Source organism: Channa argus, chromosome 17, assembly GCF_033026475.1.
Source record: "Channa argus isolate prfri chromosome 17, Channa argus male v1.0, whole genome shotgun sequence".
NCBI classification, from domain to species: domain Eukaryota; kingdom Metazoa; phylum Chordata; class Actinopteri; order Anabantiformes; family Channidae; genus Channa; species Channa argus.
In genome coordinates this window covers 18,551,400-18,571,447 of record NC_090213.1, presented here as the reverse complement: position 1 = coordinate 18,571,447, position 20,048 = coordinate 18,551,400, and the positions used below count along the sequence as shown (strand labels likewise).

Sequence of the window (20,048 nt, the reverse complement as noted above, 5' to 3'; positions counted from 1 at the left end):
TGGCCCTGAAGACAAGTAAAAATAAATATGGCTAGTTAGCCTTGGTATTACCAAGTTCTGTACTGTGCTATAAAAAAACATTAGTTGCTTAATCCATCGCTAATTTATTATGTTAGTATTAATATGTTTTACATTTACACAGCTTGAAAAATACATTTTAATGTTTTTTTGGGTATCTAAAAACAAACTCCAGTCCCTGCATTCAGCTACTCATAGATATTGATTGCCTAGTGCTGAAGTCCTTCACTGAGCTTCCAGGAAGTGTGTTACACCACCTGCAGCCTCATATATAGGAGGACAAGAGGAGAAAAAATGAAGCAGACCTGTTCATTTTCTGCCTCTGCATGTGTTTGTGTGGGTGTCTGTGTGTGGGTGAAGATGGCGAGAGCAACAACAAATGAGAGTCTGGTCTTCCCTGCAGACTCATAGCTGTTACGGTGTGTGTGTGTGTGTGTGTCACAGTGACACTGGTTTAGTTTTATCACTGTAATAATCGTGGCTAATGGGAACGCAGTCTCTCTCACTGCCTCGGTTGCTGTGTAACTGTAACTCATTCTCCCACAGCTCCTACCTTCGTCGTCCTTTCGAATTTCCTCAGAGTCAGAGACCCCGGTAAAACTTGGATGTTCAGTTTTGCAGCTGCTGGCATTCAGACGTTGAGAGAATTGTTGATTTCCTTCAAAGCTGATTAGCATCGAGCTTCGGTCGTGCTTCAGGCCATGTGTTCTTCTCCCTTCTCTTTTTTCACTTTCCCATTGATTACGACTGGCACTCTGGCTTTTGTGGTTTTCCTTATTTCTCATGTGGATGAAGGTTCATGAGCACATGGGTTGCACCAGCTATGATTGTGTGGAAAACAGCCAAATAAATTTTGATTTTAATCCCACTGCCAATCATTACTGTTATATTTACAGTAAAACACTACTTTTTTTGATTAATATATAAAAATGTTCAAGTACATATGGCAATGGTTTTCTTGGGTGGTTTACGGCTATTTTTCTGTTTAACATCAAGTCAATTCATTATCAATTCATTTTATCAAGGTGTCCTGGTTTCCTGAGAGGCACGTGGCTGCAGAAAATGATCAGAGTGCCAACAACATTCAACTTTTGACCTTGGCTAGAAGTTGTTAACCCTTACCAGAAGTCTTTTTAGTTTCAGGTAGGGTTATCATTAAATAGATGCATTTCCCAAACCATAACAATTCGACCTTATTGTCTAAGGACTTTGTATTCATACAACTGGTAAAAACCACTCACCACAAGAGGAGTTAATCATGATAAAAGTTAAGACTACTCCTCTTACCGAACAAAACCCCCAAACTATTAAATGTGGATTATTAAATATCAGATCTCTCTCTTCTAAATCTGTTAGTAAATGAGTTAATAAATGATCATCAATTCGATTTATTTTGTCTTCTTGAAAGTTGGTTGCAGCAGGAAGAATATGTCAATTTAAATGAGTCAAACCCCCCAAGTCATATTAATTATCATGTTCCTAGAAGCACAGGCCGAGGTGGAGGAGTAGCAGCAATCTTCCATTCAAGCTTATCAATAAATCCTAGACCTAAACATAGTTATAACTCATTTGAGAGTCTTACTCTTAGCCTTTCACACTCAAACTGGAAAACTCAAAAACCAATTCTATTTGTTATCGTGTACCGTCCTCCAGTCCCTTATTCAGAGTTTTTGATTGAATTTTCTGATTTTCTATCTGATTTAGTGCTTAGTAGAGATAAAGTCATTATAGTGGGTGACTTTCACATTCATGTAGATGCTGACAGTAACTGGCTCAACCATGCATTTAATTCATAATTAGATTTAATTGCTTTTACCCAAAATGTAAATATGTTAACTCCACTATAGCAGATGCTATAGAAATCTCAGAGACATGATGTCCAACCATATTGTTACTCTAGATGGCATAAGTCTGGCCTCCAGTACTACTTCAAGGAACCTTGGAGTTATTTTTGACCAGGATTTCTCCTTTACCCCACATATAAAACAAATCTGTAGAACAGCCTTCTTCCACCTACGGAACATTGCCAAAATTAGTAGCATCCTGTCTCAAAGTGATGCCGAAAAACTGGTCCATGCATTTGTTACCTCTAGGTTGGACTACTGTAATTCCCTACTTTCAGGATGCCCCAGTAACTCCCTAAAGAGCCTGCAATTAATCCAAAATGCTGCAGTAAGAGTGCTGACTGGAACTAGCAAGAGAGATCATATTTCACCTTCACTAGCTTCAATCCATTGGCTTCCCATTAAATCTAGAATAGAATTTAAAACCCTGCTTCTTACATATAAAGCTCTGAATGGTCAGACTCCATCATATATAGAAGACCTCATAGCACCATATCATCCCAGTAGACCACTTTGCTCTCAGAATGCAGGCCTACTTGTAGTTCCCGGAATTTCCAAAGGTAGAATGGGAAGCAGAGCCTTTAGCTATCAAGCTCCTCTCCTGTGGAACCAGCTCCCAGTTCAGATTCGGGAAGCAGACACCCTCTCTACTTTTAAGTCTAGGTGCTGCTATAGGCTTAGACTGCTGGGGGACCCACCTCCTCTTGTCCCTCTCTCCTCTCCTCTCACCACACAATTGTCACTACTGTATGACATTAACTCTGTTTTATCCCGTAATTGTCTTTCTCCTTATCTGTCCCTCTCTCTGTCCTTCTCTGCAGTTTGCCCCGGCTTTGAAACTGTGTGTTTTCCAGTGCGCAGCTACTGGTCCTACCAACCTGTCCAATGTTTTGTTGTTGGTTTTGTTGCTCTTTTTCTTTTCTCTCTCCACTTTCGACTCACCCCAACCGGTCAAGGCCGATGTCCGCCCACCCTGAGCCTGATTCTACTGGTTTATTCCGTTAAAGGGAGTTTTTCCTCTCCACTGTTGCTCCAGGGGGAATTGTCGGATTCTCTTTATACATCTTTATAGTCTTGACTTATTCTGTAAAGTGCCTTGAGATGACTTTGTTGTGAATTGGCGCTATATAAATAAAGTTGAATTGAACTGAACTGAATTGAAAAGAAATCTAGCCGACTCATAGGCCATAGGCCTAATTCTTTATAGTTAATTAACTTTATTTATTCTGTGTAAAACAAGGGGGAATTTATAATGCTGACTTCCCTGTCCATCTGCTAGATCTGAAAGGAATATTTCAAAGTTGATCTTGGCATCTTGATCTTGAGGACTACACAGATGGGCAAAATCCAGTGTTGAGTTCTTACAGAAATATTTAGGTGGCTGATGACATTAATTCTAGTCTTCCAAAATGTATACTACAACCGATTTCTCCTTCATTAGAAAAGCAGCCCTGGCATTTTACAAGTAAATGAACAGTGTGTGTGAGTGGGCGGGTGTTCTTGTGCAAGAGATTTTGCGCAGTGGAGCATGTGCCTTTTGAAAGTCGTCTAGCTGTGTCTGTATATTTTTGAATGGTGAAAATCCCACATATTTGACTCACATGAATTGGCCTTCTGCAGACAGATTTGGATGCTGCTTGCTGATGCATGGTAGAGAGGACAGAGTACAACTCTATCTCACATTCTGTATGAAGTGTTGCATATAAATTTTCAGCAGCCATCCGAGTGCTAATAAAATACCAACCTCAGAAGGTTGCATATGCTCTTTGAAAGATTTGTATTATAGGGTGTTCAGAACACAGCAGTGTCTAGCCTGCTAATTGGGCTTTAGAATTAGGGGATGTCATTGCTGATTTTATTGGTAATCCTCCAGTAAATATGATCTGGAAAACCAAAAAATATACAGCCTCAATTCCAAAAAAAAAAAAAAAAAACATAAATAAAAACAGAATGCAATGATTTGCAAATCTCATAAACCCATTTTTGATTCACAATAGAACATAAAGAACATATCAGATGTTGAAACTGAGACAGTTTATCATTTCATGGAAAATATGAGCTCATTTTAAATTTGATGGCAGCAACACATCTCAAAAAAGTTGGAACAGGGGCGACAAAAGGCTGAAAAAGTAACTGCTGCAACTCAAAAGCAAATGGAGGTGCATTCAACAACTAATTAGGTTAATTGGCAACAGGTCAGTAACATGACTGGGTATAAAAGGAGCATTTCAGAGAGACAGAGCCTCTCAAATGTAAAAATGGGCAGAGTTTTACCAATCTGTGACAAACTGAGCCACAAAATTTTGGAACAAAAATGTTCCTCAACGTAAAATTGTCAAGATTTTGAAGATCCCATCATCTACAGTATATAAATATCATCAAAAGATACAGAGATTCAGGAGAAATCTCTGTGCTCAAGGGACAAAGCCGAAGGTCAAAACTGGATGCATGTGATCTTCTGGCCCTAAGGCAATGTTGCATTACAAACAGGCCTGATTCTCTACTGGACATCACTGCATGGTCTCAGGAATCACATCCAGAAATCACTGTCTGTGAACACGGTTCACTGTGCAATTCAGAAATGTAAGTTGAAGCTGTATCATGCCGAAGAAGAAGCCATACGAATACGATCCAGAAAGAGCATGTTCCCCGGGTCAAAGCTCATTTAAAATTATCTGAGGCAAAATGGAAAACTACTCTATGATCAGATGAATCCAACTTTGAAACTGTTTTTGGAAACCATGGACACCCTGCTCTGTTGACTAAAGAGAAGAGGGACCATCCAGTTTATTAACGGCACACAGTTCAAGAGCCTGCATCTCTGATGGTATGGGGGGAATAGTGCCTACAACATGGGCAGGTTACACATCTGGAAAGGCTCCATCAATGTAGCATGGCAATCTGCCAAAGGCAATCTGTAGCTTGATTCTAGTATTAACCGGATAATATGTTGTGGCTCTGTTTTGGGCCATTTCCCTTGCAAGTAATGATCGGCCATGTACACAGTGTTAACACCTCTCTTTTTCTTTCTCTAGGTCATGGAACCAAAGGAGTATTCGAGCTACTGGCAGGCTGGAGGAGAACAAGGGAAAACCTACCCTTCAAGGAGCGTGTGGCGGACGCTTTTGCTGATGTGATGGTGTGCTACACCATGACCAGCTCACTTTACATCATCACGTTTGGCATGGGAGCGAGCCCTTTTACCAACATTGAGTCAGTGAAAATCTTCTGCCAGAGCATGTGTGTCGCCATCCTAGTCAACTATTTCTATGTTTTCTCTTTCTATGGCTCCTGCCTTGTGTTTGCTGGACAACTGGAGCAAAACCGCTACCACAGTGTTTTCTGTTGTAAAATCCCCTCAGTGGAGTATCTGGACCGCCAGCCCACGTGGTTTAAAACTATAATGAGCGATGGTCATGATCTGTCCACACATCATGACAGTGTCCCCTACCAGAATCACTTTATCCAGCACTTCCTGCGAGAGCACTACACAGAGTGGATTACCAACACTTATGTGAAACCCTTTGTGGTCATCCTCTATCTCATCTACGCCTCTTTCTCATTCATGGGATGTTTACAAATCAGTGATGGTTCAAACATTGTGAACCTGCTGGCTAGTAACTCTCCAAGTGTTTCATATGCTTTGACCCAACAGAAATACTTCAGTAACTACAGTCCAGTGATTGGGTTTTACATTTATGAGCCCATTGAGTACTGGAACTCCACGGTGCAAGAGCACTTAAAGACTCTGAGTCATGGCTTCAACAAGATCTCCTGGATGGACAACTTTTTCCATTATCTGCGGGTGGTGAATGTGAGTGCATCAAACAAGGGTGACTTCATCAACATACTGAAAGGATCCTTTCTGCGCAGCCCAGAGTACCAGCACTTCACGGAGGACATCATATTCTCCAAAAACCGTGAGACTGACGAGTACGATATAATCGCCTCACGGATGTACTTGGTGGCACGAACCACGGAGAAGAAGCGCGAGGAGGTGGTGGAACTTCTGGAAAAGCTTCGTCCGTTGATGCTAATCAACAGCATTAAGTTCATTGCCTTTAATCCCACATTTGTGTTCATGGACCGCTACAGCTCCTCCGTCATCTCGCCCATCCTGACCTCAGGCTTCAGCGTACTCACTGTCCTCATTCTCACTTTCTTCTTGGTCATCAAGCCTTTGGGGAACTTCTGGCTCATCCTTACGGTTACATCGGTGGAGCTCGGTGTCTTGGGGTTGATGACCCTATGGAACGTTGGCATGGACAGCATCTCAATCCTGTGCCTTATTTATACCCTCAACTTTGCCATGGATCACTGTGCACCACACCTGTACACTTTTGTGCTAGCCACCGAGCACACTAGGACGCAGTGCATCAAGTTGGCACTGGAGGAGCACGGGGCTGCCATCCTGCAGAACACATCTTGCTTTGTAATCGGGATCATGCCCCTGGTGTTTGTGCCTTCCAATCTGACCTACACACTGTTCAAGTGCTCCCTCCTCACCGCAGGCTGCACTGTGCTGCACTGCTTCGTCATCCTGCCCGTCTTCCTGACCTTCTTCCCGCCGTCCAAAAAGAGACACAAGAAAAAGAAACGAGCGAAACGGAAAGAGCGGGAGAGAGAGAGGGAACGGGAAAGGGAGAGAGAAAGAGAACGAGAGGAGATAGAATGCATCGAAGTCAGGGAGAATACTGATCATGTGACAAATGTCTGAGCAGTTGTGATTTTAGCTGCGCATATCAGTGGGTATCCATCAGTTATTGGTGGATGAAACGGGTTCTCCAGTATTGAGGTGCCTCTGTTAAGTGCAGGGGAATCCAATGTGTCTCCTGAGGAGTGGGTACTCATCACTCCCGACCAATAGCAGCCAAGCAGGGCAAAGTAGAGTGCAGCCCCACTGCTCAGTCATTCAGTCCCTAAGTCTGGACAGTGTATCTCATTTGCACAAACTGCAACATGGTCATGGTTCTGAAGGTCTTTCCCAAATATTTGACACAGTATAAAAACAAGGTAGTTGCCAGAACGTATGCTTGCTGAGTCTGTAAGTAATTTTAAACACACACTATGTCTACTTAAATATTACCAATTCAATGTTTATCTCCTGCCGCCCTTATCTTTAAAGGCAGCGAGGAAGGAGCATAGCAGTCTGTTAAGCCAAGGACGCTCAGAGAAATTGGGGAAAATGCTTAAGGTGACCGTACATAAGCGTTCAAATTAAAACTGTGCAGAAGAAGACTGTGCGCACACCCTATTTCTTATTCCTCTCTGATAGCAGCAAAAGACATAAGAACCAAATTCTGGGGAAAGAGGGAAACTATGGATCAAAAGCATACCACATGCTGAATAACATTAGAATTAAGTGAACAGCTGAACTGGGCAGATGGCATACACTGTGTCCATTATGAGGAATTATGTTGCACGTTGCGTAGTGTGAATATAACTGTCGAGGTTTATATAAGCAGAAGGCAACAATTTCTGCCTTATTCTAGAGGCTGTATAAAGTCTAAGGCAATGGCAAAAGGAGCTGGTGTGAGATGCAGCATATAAAGAACATATAATATGTGACTGTCGTGCAGCAGTGTTTTAAAAGGCAGTAGGCCTGAAGAAGTATGACTGAAGTCAATTCTAAACTGCTTTTGCTCCAGTAAAACCAAAAGTCAAGAATGTTTTCAAAGCTTGAAAATGTGAACTTTCTAGTGATCCATTTACAAAAGCTGGTATATATAGATGGTCTGAAAATTATTCAATAGTAGCAGTGGTGCCAAATAGTGTACAGAAGCTGAGATTTCTGTCAACAAGAAACGTTTGACCTTTCACATCCATCAGACATTGAACTTTAACTGTAATTATTCCACCTTTTTTTTTTAAGTTCATCCTAATTCAGCGTTGTTCGGGTTTGTGAAACAGATTACGGAGCAGGCTTTAAATGAAGTTTTGTGAAGCACGCTGGATCTAATTGTGGAGAAGTCAATCGCGAGCCGTAGTGAAAGAAGAAAATTCATTCACAATCACACAGATATTTTTAATAAAAAAAAAAAGATTTTGAGGAGCACGATATTTACTCCATTTGTCAAGAAAAGGTTGTGTTTTTTTTTCACTTTTTAAGCTACAGGATGTAACTTTTTTGTAAGTTTTGTTTCTGTTATGCTCCATAACGTCTTTTATTGTGGAGAGATGCTATGCGCAGAGACATTCCCTTCAAAAATTGGTTATGCAAAAATACATCCACGAGATGACCTGGGCTTTGACACAGCATCAGTATTTGACACCCTGAGTAGACTGATTTTACGTCTCATGCTACAGCTACAGTAGTTTGATCGCCAAAAGTTACAAATTGTAGCCGTAAGCTGCACAAGCTTTATGTTAACGGTTGATCAAATGACCAAGTGAAAGTGGCAATCATAGCAACAAGTTCCCAGAAAATCAGCTGACTGCAGTTTCCTACAGCTCAGCTAAACCTTCAAGCAGCTTTTAGCTCATTGTATTAGTTTTCCACCTGTTTACCTTCACTGCTCTCCTGAAGCTTGTTTTTAGCAGTGAGGAGCATTTTGGAGTGAAAAAGCTTTATCATTGCTCTTTACATTACCCACCCGGCACCAAAGAGCAGAAAAAACAAAGTTAGTGACTATTGGGCAGAGGCAGGGATTAAGCCAGGTAAGGATTTGCTGCCCACCAAAGTGCCAAAAAAAAAAAATTATTCCTTCCTCAATAGGCATCATAGCTTGAGAGGCTGGAAGAATCAAGACATAATTATGTGTAGGACAATTACATAATACTTACATAAAAGATTTTATTTACAATCATAATCATGCTACTGATCTTAGAATGTAGCCATTAAGCCCAGGGAATTGTTTCACATCTTCTGAACAGCCCTCATTGAAAGAATCTATTAAGTAGAACAGCCTGAAAGTGGTTCTCTATTGGTAACTTTTCATAAGTAAAGTTGCAAACCATTTTTTAACACCTATATGACTGTAGCTGGTCATTTTCATAGTGTGTGTAAAACTTCAATTAACGTTTCAACATCAACAATCTGCTTAATATTTAGTCCAAGATATCCATCTTTCTATTGGGTAAACACATTATGAATGTCTGCCAAGGCCTGATAGGAATCGGTTGCAGTCCCAACACAAGCACACTCAAGGTCAGCAGGACAGGGAGGCAGTTCTTAGCTGGTGGCATGTGATATAAAAGGTCCCGTAGTGTATGTGAGCAGATGTGGCTGATTGCAGAGCAGCCAATACCTTCATTGACTGGCTCAGTACCTGAGTGGACGCTGCAGTCTTGTTTCTATGTGCTGCCACCAAGAAAGTAAATGGATCTTACACAGGACACCTGGAGGGAGGTTTGAATGATTATACCGGGCCAAATGTCACAAGCGGGTGTGCACTTCTGGGAAATACAAATTACTTACTATGAGAAAAAACCTATTAAGCCCACTTCCTGTGTACATTTGTATCACAGAACAGAAGAGAAACAAATCTGAGTCAAGCATTTTCTGCTTTTATGGAACTATAAAGTAAACCCCTAAATGTTGAGTTGTCACTGCAAAAGTCTTACGACTGTCATCAATCGAGTATTGTCCTTCTTAGAAATCAGTTTATGGAGCTGGAGTGAATGTACCATTATGTAAAAGCCATGTCATGTGTGTTTATAGCAAGAAGGCATGAGATGTTTGAGAAACGCAAAAGAAATGCAATATTTTAATTGAGCCCACCCTCCCACCAAAAAAAAAGAAAAAAAAAAAAAAAAAAAAACAACAACTGTGTTTGCATGGCATTGTGTTGTATGTAAGCATGTATTTAATTTTTCTGTATGAAGTTTACTTTTTTTTTTGTAGTGACTTATGTTTGTAACACCCTGTAACACCCTGTGCTCCAAAAGAACAAAAGTCATACGTATCTGTTCCAAAACAAAAGCCAGATGATATCCCATGTGTAATATACCTGTAAATTATTCTTTTTTAAATTTTATAAGAAAAGATATATATACTATAGAAAGATTTTAAAGACAGAATTTTCTTAACAAAACTAAATAAATACATGAATAAAAAGGGAAAAATTCTAACACTGGTAATAAATAGTGGAATGTCACCAGTATACTAGATTTCATTCCTTGCCCACTCACGTGTCATTGTTTGTTATTAATTCTCGTTTTTAATGATAGTTTGTTTTTGTGTCTTCTCTTTAACGTGTACTTTGGCCTCACATTTATGGAAATCAATCATTATTTTTACCATTCTTTCAAAACAAAAGCCTACAGACAGTCTACAGTGTTGTAAATACTCTATACTGAATATTCATGTCCAACGTAAGTCATTAGGTCATCACACTAATTTCAATATTCAGCACTACTCCTGACTTATCAGGGACGTCATTCTTTGATAAAGTTCTTCTCCTTTGACTCACAGCTGCCTAGAAAGCCATTGCCTATGTGCCACATGCCACTTTTCCGCTTTCTTACAATTAGTATTCCCAATGATTAGGCTATTGTCTATTTAGGAATAAGTCCGTTGCGGGACCACACTGGCACTTACCAATGTGTTACCGAAACAGCAGGAGACACCCAGTAATTGAAACACGTTTGTACTGTTTTCAGTCTTCTTTTTATTAGTAAGCCGCTGAAGACATGAGCCCACTATTACACATAAAGTTCTTACCCCTAAATCCCTTTAAAAGACCAAAAACTATGGTTTTTAGTTGGCTCATTGAGGCTTTCTGGTTAACCTCTGTGGCCGTCATCGCCAAGCCTTGCGGTTCCCAACTTTGCCGGGAACCAGTCGATACTATATCAGTCAATACCATATCCACCATATTTGTTCCAATTTTAAATGACACGTGGGCCATAAAATGGCTGTTCGAAAGAAAGAAAAGAAATACAGTGCACTGCATTTAACAAATTCTTGATACTATCTTTACATGTTATTTCAGTTTTCTGCTTTATGGTAGTTGGATGGAATTTATGAAAATGAGAAAACAAAGATATACAGGTATTGGCTACAATACAAACTATGCTTGTATTCGTAGATCAATGTATTTTTTTGTCTTTTCAAGGGACAAGTTGGGTCGAATAGGAATTGGTTTGTTCATCTGTACTTCGACACTTTTAAACGTCAGGTGTCTGACTTGCTGAATCCTCTCAAAAAAGGTCAAACCTTTTCAAACCTTTGTAAGCTTTATAGAGATTCCAATGTTACAGTTTCTTTAAATCTTGATCTGCTATTGCCCTTTTGTCTTATCTTGTGATCTCAACATACAACTCAAACATACAGTATGTGCTACTGTGAAATTTAGATGAAATGTGTTCATCAAATGGGATTTTAGGGGAGTTTTATTCTCACTAAAATAATCAGTATAATGCACGATTAATTAAAAAGCAAAAGTAGAATTAGAATAAAAATATTTACGACAGAGCCTTTGCTGGTATTTTGAAACTCAGTGTTTGGGCAGGTGAAGTGTAGTGTAGAGACATGGAGTCCTCTAACCATGCACCAGCACATTTTCAGTTTCTACAAACAGGGACAGCACAATATTTCCACTGTACAGGACAATAAAATTATGCAATCACCACATTGCTTGTTGAATAATGTACACGGTAAATCTGTTTCAACCACAGCCTCGGTGGACAAATTACTTTTTTATTGTAAATCATCTATCTTGTGTGTCAACTACCAAACCCCCACAAAATAGGCTCATGCCTCCCTTATTTATCAAACCTGTTATTTAACGGCATCTACTTCAGAAGTGTCCAGTTTTATGCAAAAAGTAACAAGCTCAAATAGAAGTTATTTGCCATTTGAGTGCTGTTTGTGCCACTGTTTCACTGTGTCCTTGCCCAAAACGTCTGACTAATTGTCTTGTAGAATGTGCTTGATGTGACCTAAACACCTGGAATATGGGTAGCATAGAGTAGTGGGTCAGTCTGAGACTTTGTAAACTGTGTCATAAAAGGGTATACCACCTAATTTAAGAAAATACATATGCAATATGGTTCCTCTGGATTGTCAAATCAGTCTAGACATAGTCAGCTCGCTCCTCAAACCGTGAAATAAACAGAGACACTTCACACATGATTATTACTATTTAATATTCCCCAAACAGATGTCAGAAAATATTTAATCTGTAGAAAGCTTTTCAATAAAAATCTGTCTATTGACTTTTTTAAGAAGGCTAACGCAAAATGCAAAAAAAGTTAAATGACATTTGTTTTTGTGCAACTACATTACATCAGTTTGATTATGGAAACAATATTTTTTACTTTACCTTGAAGTTTTAGTGCCTAACCCATGTTTTTTTCTTAACGTAACTTCAGTTGCTTTTCACTCCCGTGGCATCAAATGGTGGCGATGCTGCAGCATCTAATGGTGACACAAAAGTGTCATGTAAAAACTCTCAAAATGAGAAAGTGTTGGTTTAGCTACAAGGTTTCCAGTGGGTCTAAATATCCGCTATTGAATAAAAGTGGAGTCTAAACCATTTACAGTATCACACAGTCAACAAGTCCAAATCGCTCATAAAACTATACAGCAACATTAGTTGCCAGTTAGCAAGAAAAGGCTGTTTCAACAGAGCCCCTGAGTTTTTTAAAGGACACCAAATCAAAACAGTATGCTTGTAGCATGTGAAGTTATAATACATAACTTTCTGAAGAAAAAATAATTTTAACAAGTACAACAAGTTGAATAGCTTAAGTAAATGAATTTATGTAATTACTTATAAAAACCATGCACCAAGTTAATGTTAGTAAACTTGTAGATGTTGCAAAGAGCAAATTGAGTCATTTTTACCTTATCTGCAACTTGAGGCGCTGTTAGACTATGTTGTGATATTTAAAATGCGCCATATTTACAGGCTCACTTGGGCAAACAGCAAACACTCCTGAATTAAAACATACCTTATTCTCTCTTTAAAGAATATTCTTTAGAATCACATTTTCTATACGCAGGAACAGTTACAAAGATAAGAAAACCAATGGTAAAAGGTTCGGTGGTGATTAGCAAAGGTTACCTTCCCCGAACATCTGCAGAACTTTGTTTAACTCTGAGAAGTACATTGTAAAAATATAAGTTCAGATATTTTTATACAAAAATTTACAGCAGTGGGTTAACACTGATACATTTCCATACCATGTACTGGATATTATACACAAAATACCCAGCAATTAATTTAAAGGAACCATGTCTTAAGGTTACAGGAAGACCAACATAGGCTGCTGCACACTCACTGTATCAATTGCTTCAGTTCTGGTTTTGAGACATTTGTGGTCATGCTGACCTATCAAGACCTTTTAAAACTGAGAAGCAATGTTTCTTAAAAAGGTGGTATTCCTCTTTTAAGTCTGGTAAGCACCTGGTCATTTAGTGTAACACAGTATATAGCTGGTGACTTACAAATGTTCCCCAATATTTCAGTGCAGATGTTGGAATCTTTCAGGTGGAGTATTTTGTACGTTGTGGATGAAAGAGAAATGTGTCATATGCCTTCAGAACCAGGTTCAGTAGAGATACACTGTGAAGAGATGGCGTTGGTTATGCGTCGTGCATAGGAGAGTGGAAGTATTCTGAGTTTCAGGGTAACTTGTCATTTGATATTGTAAAAATACTACGGAATTTTAGGCTTTTACATGCTGTTCATTCATCTATTCCGCTTGGAAAAATCACACGGACTTCTATCTACTTTATTGCTGTGTATCTGAGAGCAGAGCATGCATGTTTGTGCACTGAAATTACGCATCACATGGTGCAATTTCATTTTTTTCCTTTTTTTTTTTTAATTACAGCCTTTTTGTCACGGTTAACTTATGTAAATGCTACTTTCACTCAGCTATTAGTGTACAGTTCTGCATGGCATTGTATCATACACAAACACATGTGCACACATGTTGCCAAGGTATACTCTTCAAAGAAGAACAGGAAATTACCAGCTCAAGCTGTGTGTTGCTTGTTTTGCTGGTTGCCTTCTTGTGGTGTTGGCAGGCTGTGAACTCTGTTTTGTTAATCTATGCCTCTTACCAAGCAGCGGGAAGATTTACCTCATTTGACTGCAGTGGCAGAGGGAGAAAAAAGATGGAGGAAAAGAGTGAGGCAGGGATGATGGTGTTTGGGGGAGGAAGAGATAAAGAGAAAAGGACGTGGGCATCGTTTGAATTGGAAAAAGCCACGAGCAGCAGGGATGACGGACACGTTGCTCCGCTTTGCTGATTTATTGTTAGCGTGGCTTAATTTACCTACAGCAGGTCGACGTTTGGGACAAATACAAACTGGCCTTTTTACAGAGGGTAAAAATGATCTTGAAAAGGAAAGATTTCACCTTGAGGACAATGTCTGTCAATTATTGTCTGGAATATTATGACCTTCCTAACGTACCACTTTAAAGGGGCAGTACACCACATTTTACAATCGATTTTAAAAGATGATGGTAAACAGATACTACACACTACAGAGTTTTAGTTCTTGCTTTGCAGGGTTGGATTAATACATTATTGAGTTATTTAGCCCCCCAAAAACAAATTTTTTCCCAGAAAAAAAGTAGTATTTCAATGTTAAAACCTTTACCTGCTGAGTTTTACCATGTGCCCAGTAGTTTGGAAGTAATTTGTTTAAGTACATTTCTAAAACACATTAGCTAAGCGTGGGAATGTAAAACCATTGTTTATTATATTCTTATGATATAATATAATATCATTTCTTTTGTTGCTTAATTATTCCGATTTTATGTGAGAAACACACCGGGTACACGTACTTTTACTTTTGTGGTTTAATTGTGCCTTAGTGGTGAGTATTCCTAAACTAAAGTGTAATATTGGTTTAGCCAGAGGTTGAGTCGTGTCAACTGGATTTCTTTCTTCTTAGTTGGAAGGTAAATTTGGGGACCCAGTTATGGAGTCAAATTTCCCCTCAGGCTGAGGGAAGAAGCAAGAAGAAAAAGTCCAGATGACATGACTCAACCTTCAAATAACCAGAGCTGGATTATTGAGAACCTTCACAGACATCAGGTTTGTGACTGGATGAATTCGGCCAAAGCCCCTAAACAAACAGTTACTCCCACAATGTTCAGATGATTAAAGAGAAAAGATGAGAGCCTTCTCCTTGTGCTTTCCTGACTTCAACATATAGTTGCTTCCAAATTATCTTCTTCTTCAGTGATTCAATAAGCTGAACAGGCAATCTGAGTGGTCCCTCTGACCAACGGTGTCCACTGCGGGTTCAGTGCTCTGAATTCACTGAAAAGACACCAACAGAGCTCTGGCTATAGTTTCGGCAATCCAGGACACACCACAAAGCCTTTTGCTGAAGACACTCAAGACCTATATACAATTATTAAAAAAGGACATTTTTGGTTTTCTTTCTCCTTCATACTCTTACTTGTATTCACTAAAATATGCTTTTGGGTACAGTACAGGCAAGAAGGGAAGATGGAGGTTCTAGCATTTGTAGGTTTTAAACTACTTGACACTGGAAGTTTTACTGTACATGGCAACATCACAGTGGCTTTTTATAATCCCCCGAACATTTTACTTCCTGAGCTGAAGGAGACTGGCAGCAGGAGTGGCTGCTGTCGTGTTGTGCTGCCTTGCAACATTATTGCGCCAAGTAGCCTTGGCCGGGGATATTTTTGGCTCCCACCTTGTCTTAATCCTGTCGTGATTCTCCAATGGATTATTCATGCTTCCTCCCCAACCCCCAAACCCTCCACTGTCTCCTCACCTTCTCCTTCCTCTTATTACACATTCCCCTCCTCCTGCCCTGATCGTCTTCCTCTAGCACGAACCACATCGTCATCTTATAACTGTATGATCATGCATAGCCCTTAAAGTGTGTGCACCTGCGGAGCAGTTGATTCATTTGTTATAATGTGTGATACAGCTGCAGTTCTGCTTATACTTTCAAAACATATAAATAAATAAATACGAAATCAATAATCCTGTTAACACTCCCTACCTTCTTAATGAATCCCTCCACTCCTTCTCCTTCATTTAGATTGCTTTTCATCCCAACCTATTGAAGAAGTCTGAATTCCCTGCTGTGGGCTGCTCTAATAATTACTTCCATACAATTCGCTCCTTTGCTCTTTATCTCTTCCTAAAGAACGATCCTCGAGACTTTTGACATTGAATTGAGTTGGAAAGTGGATGAATATATATTTCAATAGAGACTTTCACTAGAGTCCAATTGCCTTCACTGAATATGAGAGAACTGTGAGTGGGAGTACTTGGTGAAATCTTTATTTTTTTTTGTCTCTGATTTGTGACTATCACTGTGCAACGTTGCTACAAAATGAAGGAATGATCGTAGAAGGTTGTTTTTGGTGTGTTGAGTGGACAATGTGTGTAGTTGGTTGTCCAGGTAACTCTTGTTCTAATTCTGTATCTTAAAGAGTTTGCACAAACTCTCTGACCGAGTATGCATCCAGCTCAGTTTCATTTTCAGAGAACGTCCACACTAAGCCACCATTTTTCTCTCTGTCCACACTAATCTGCTTCAATTTAAACAACTGCCAATGCTCTGTTTAAGCTGGTGTTTGTCTCACCAGAAATCTGTGGGTGGATACATGTAACACTGATTGTGTCTTGGGGGAAAAGACTGTGTAAAGAGTGTTTTTAGATAATGATGTAAACCAAATTTCAAAGCATTCATGGGGAGCCTTAAATGGCTCTTTACATATCTGCATACATATATAGATATAGATAACTGTCGTGTTGATGGTAGGGCAAAGAATCAAGGACGACTGTGTCAACTTATGACACTTTCATCTGGACCGTGATGACTCATGCTGATCAGTCACTCTTGCTTCCGGATGCCCATGTCACTGTGGAAATATCCTTTTGTTTAAATGTTCAGATGAGAAGAAAATGAAAATTTAACAACAGGCTCCTGTGGGCAGCACCTTCACTTCCTTTTCTCTTCTCGTGTGCTGATTTGCTATAGAGCTGATTATGAATGTGACTTGCTTGCGAGGACTGCTTGGATGTAGTTGGACTAAAGAGGAGCAAGTCTGGATTAGTTTGTGCTTGCGGGCAGCAGAGAAAGCTGTTAAATGTGGGCAATGTTTTAATATTTATGACTGACATTGGAGAAAGGAAAGAGACCTATAGAAGCTACACCTTTACTTGAGGTTTGCTTCATATTACAAAATCACCACCCCAACAGGTGTGTGGCCTTGCCTGGCCGTCAAGGGCCGTGGTTCCGGTCCCAAGAAATTAGTGGAAAGAGTCCTAAAGCGGGAACTGTCAAGTCTTTGAAGTCTGAACTAATTTTTATTTGTGATCCTAGCTTCAGCTGAACAGCCATGATCTCACTCAGGATGTTTCCATTTAACCTCCTGAATGAAAAGCACTGACATAGGTCAGATTAGTGCCAACAATGCGTGACAAATCTAGGACAACAGGTGCTCACCAACAAGCCAACATTGCCCAGTGGCAAAATTCAAAACCCCCAGAACAGTTCAGGAGTCAATACGTGGATAATGTACACACACAGATTTCTGTGCACATATGTATTTCCCATCAAATCCCCCCATTTGGGGCTTAATACTGTACTTTTATGAACAATTGCTCATAGTTTCTAGTTTCTGTCAAATGATGAGGAAAAGAAGGAGTTAGTGCAACATATTGTCATAGTTTGTCAAATTCTACCAGATGCCACTTTAGTTTGGCATTGACCTTTACTAAAATAACCTGAGGAGGCTACTGTGGATTGTCACATCATTTGGATTTGTCTGAAGGGGCCTAACAATCTGTGCAGCCTATGACTCAATATGAAAACAAAATTTAAAACTAAAAAAAAAAGCCATTTCACATTAAAACACAATTTTAAAGGTGGCTCAGTGTGGACTTCTTTAAAGTGTCAGCAGTGTTGTTTAGTTAATTATTTGAGGGTTGTTTTTAAATCTACAACCATGTTGCTAATCAATTGTTGTAATTCATATGTTTAAAAAGTTTGCAAAAAATGCAGACCATTGCGTGGGGATTTGTTGAGTAATTTTTTTTTTTTTTTTTTTGATCAAGCTGCTTTAAATAGTGAATATAGGACAAGTCTTGTTTTATGACAAGTCTGTGTAATAAGTCATGAAAATTAGTTGCAGGACAAAGAGTGTGTGTTATACCAACTTTCTAAAAAAGAGAAATAGCACAAAAAAAAAAAAAAAGCTGTAGAATGTAATTAGGCAGTGTAATTTTAAGCCAGTTAAATATCAAATAGGGTAATAATTATCAGTATAAGTTATTAGATTAAACCTCCAGCTCTTTGCTGTGTTGCATTGTGTATGTCAATATACACAACAGTTAAATTCATCCTAAGTTTTCAGATGCTGTAAGTGGATGAATCGGCCACTGCACTGCCCATGAAAAAGCCCCATGCTGCATGCATAAATAGCTACAACACCAATTCTTCAGCATGCATCGGCCCCGTAATAGAATTTAAGCAAGTACAGTAGTAACTAATGTTGTGATATAACCACACATTACTGAGGAACAGTTAGAACAAAGCAAATACACCATGGAAGCTTGTGTATGTTATTGTGATGTGTGTGTGTGTGACTTCTGTTGCAGTTGTACACTTATGAACTTTCCGCTCAGATGTCAACATCCGCTGTGTGAAGTACCGCAAACCTTTTCAGCAGCAGCAAACCAACAAACAGTCTTCCATAAATGCAGCTTTTCACAGTGACTCATTGAGCAGTGCATTATTTCCGTGTAACTGCCCACTTTTATTTTTTTTTATTTTTTTTCCCAATTCTGGCACTGGCTGCAAATTAAAATGCTCTGGACATACACGTGGAAAGATTTTGGATAGAACTGAAGCCCAGACTCCCATACTGCTATACATTTCTCTTATAGCAAGGAGCTGAACGCCACCAATCAGAACTAGAACCATAGTGAGTTGATGATGTAATGGGAATGTCTCAGTTTTCAGTTTATTAGAAGACGTATGCTTTTGAATGCTCTGAATATTTTAAATGTAAACTCTTTTTCTACTGCCTGCTATGTTGAAGCTATAAATAGTATGCATACGATCAATCTTTTTTACTTGACAGAGAAAAAAACAAAACAAGATTTTCATTAAAAAAAACACTTTTGTCTATGAACTGCCTTTGAGTGACTTCTTTTGTTTTTGTTGTCTCTTTAATTAGAAGCTTTGTAGAAAATGTCCATCAACCAGCTTACGAGACGCTAGTGTGGACAGATTGTGAGATATAGCTGATTTTCTCACCTGCATTCATGTTTTAAATCTGGTTGTTTTGATCATAATATCTGTCTTATTATTCTGGAGGAGTTTTTCGGCTAGAAGCAGGAAATAGTTTGATACAGGTAAGTCAGAGGGAAGTTTGAAAGGGTTAATGTGCATTTACAATCTAAACTAAACATGGAAAGCAAGTTGAAAATGGGTGAAGTTGCCCTTTAACGGTCAGTAAACACAGCAGGTTGGTATCATTGTTGCAGAATGTTCTGACCAGGGTCAGGGAAATGTCATGAATCGGGCTGTAATAAAGCCGCAACGTTGACTGTAGGTTTAAAATGACAAATGACCTGGTGTCTCTCATTTTAAAAAGCTCCATGTTTTATTACCTACCCATCCACACTGAAGTCATTCTAACCCGTCAGAGATGTTCACAAGTCATTTTTTGCAAGTCCAATTCAAGGTTGAAGTCTACAAGTCTCGAGTTTCTTTATGCTGCAATGTACTGCATCATCATCACTACTCTTTTTACTAGCATAAAGTATTAGTTACGTAGGAAATGTCACCAAAGTATAATCACAATGTATAATGTTTATTAAAATAGCTTCCATTTAACTGTAGGTGGGTGACAGCCTGACTATTCCTGTCTGCACACTTAACTCATGCACACACTTTTGTCAGCCCTGATGTGGAAACTTATTCAGTTTATTCAGATCCATTTTACGATCAATGTTTTAACCTTCTACTTAAGTTTTGTTAAGTTTATAAGCTCCTTATTTATTTTGATTTAATAGCTATGCCTATCTTAAAGACAAAGCGAGATGTGTAAGCTGTATCAGAGTCTCACATTAGCACTAGTTTAGGTTGCACACTGCGACTTTAAGCATTTGCTGTTGTAAATATGCTACATACTGTTTTTAATAAATATAATCTCTAGTATAAAATATAGTCTTATATTCAGTTACTCTTTACATGACCTTAGATAAAGGACGACTGCCATTTTTCAA

General features: G+C 39.1%; 1 protein-coding gene across 1 annotated transcript in view; it reads left to right on the top strand.

Annotated features, from left to right (window-relative positions):
• The window catches only part of ptchd4 (patched domain containing 4), a 49,470-nt gene extending 29,950 nt beyond the window's left edge, over nt 1–19,520 (top strand). The window contains exon 3 of the mRNA XM_067482569.1: nt 4,898–19,520. Within this exon, the coding sequence (XP_067338670.1) occupies nt 4,898–6,579 (1,682 nt within the window). The 3' untranslated portion in view covers nt 6,580–19,520. The remainder of the gene's footprint in view (nt 1–4,897) is intronic.
• Nucleotides 19,521–20,048: the final 528 nt, after the last annotated feature.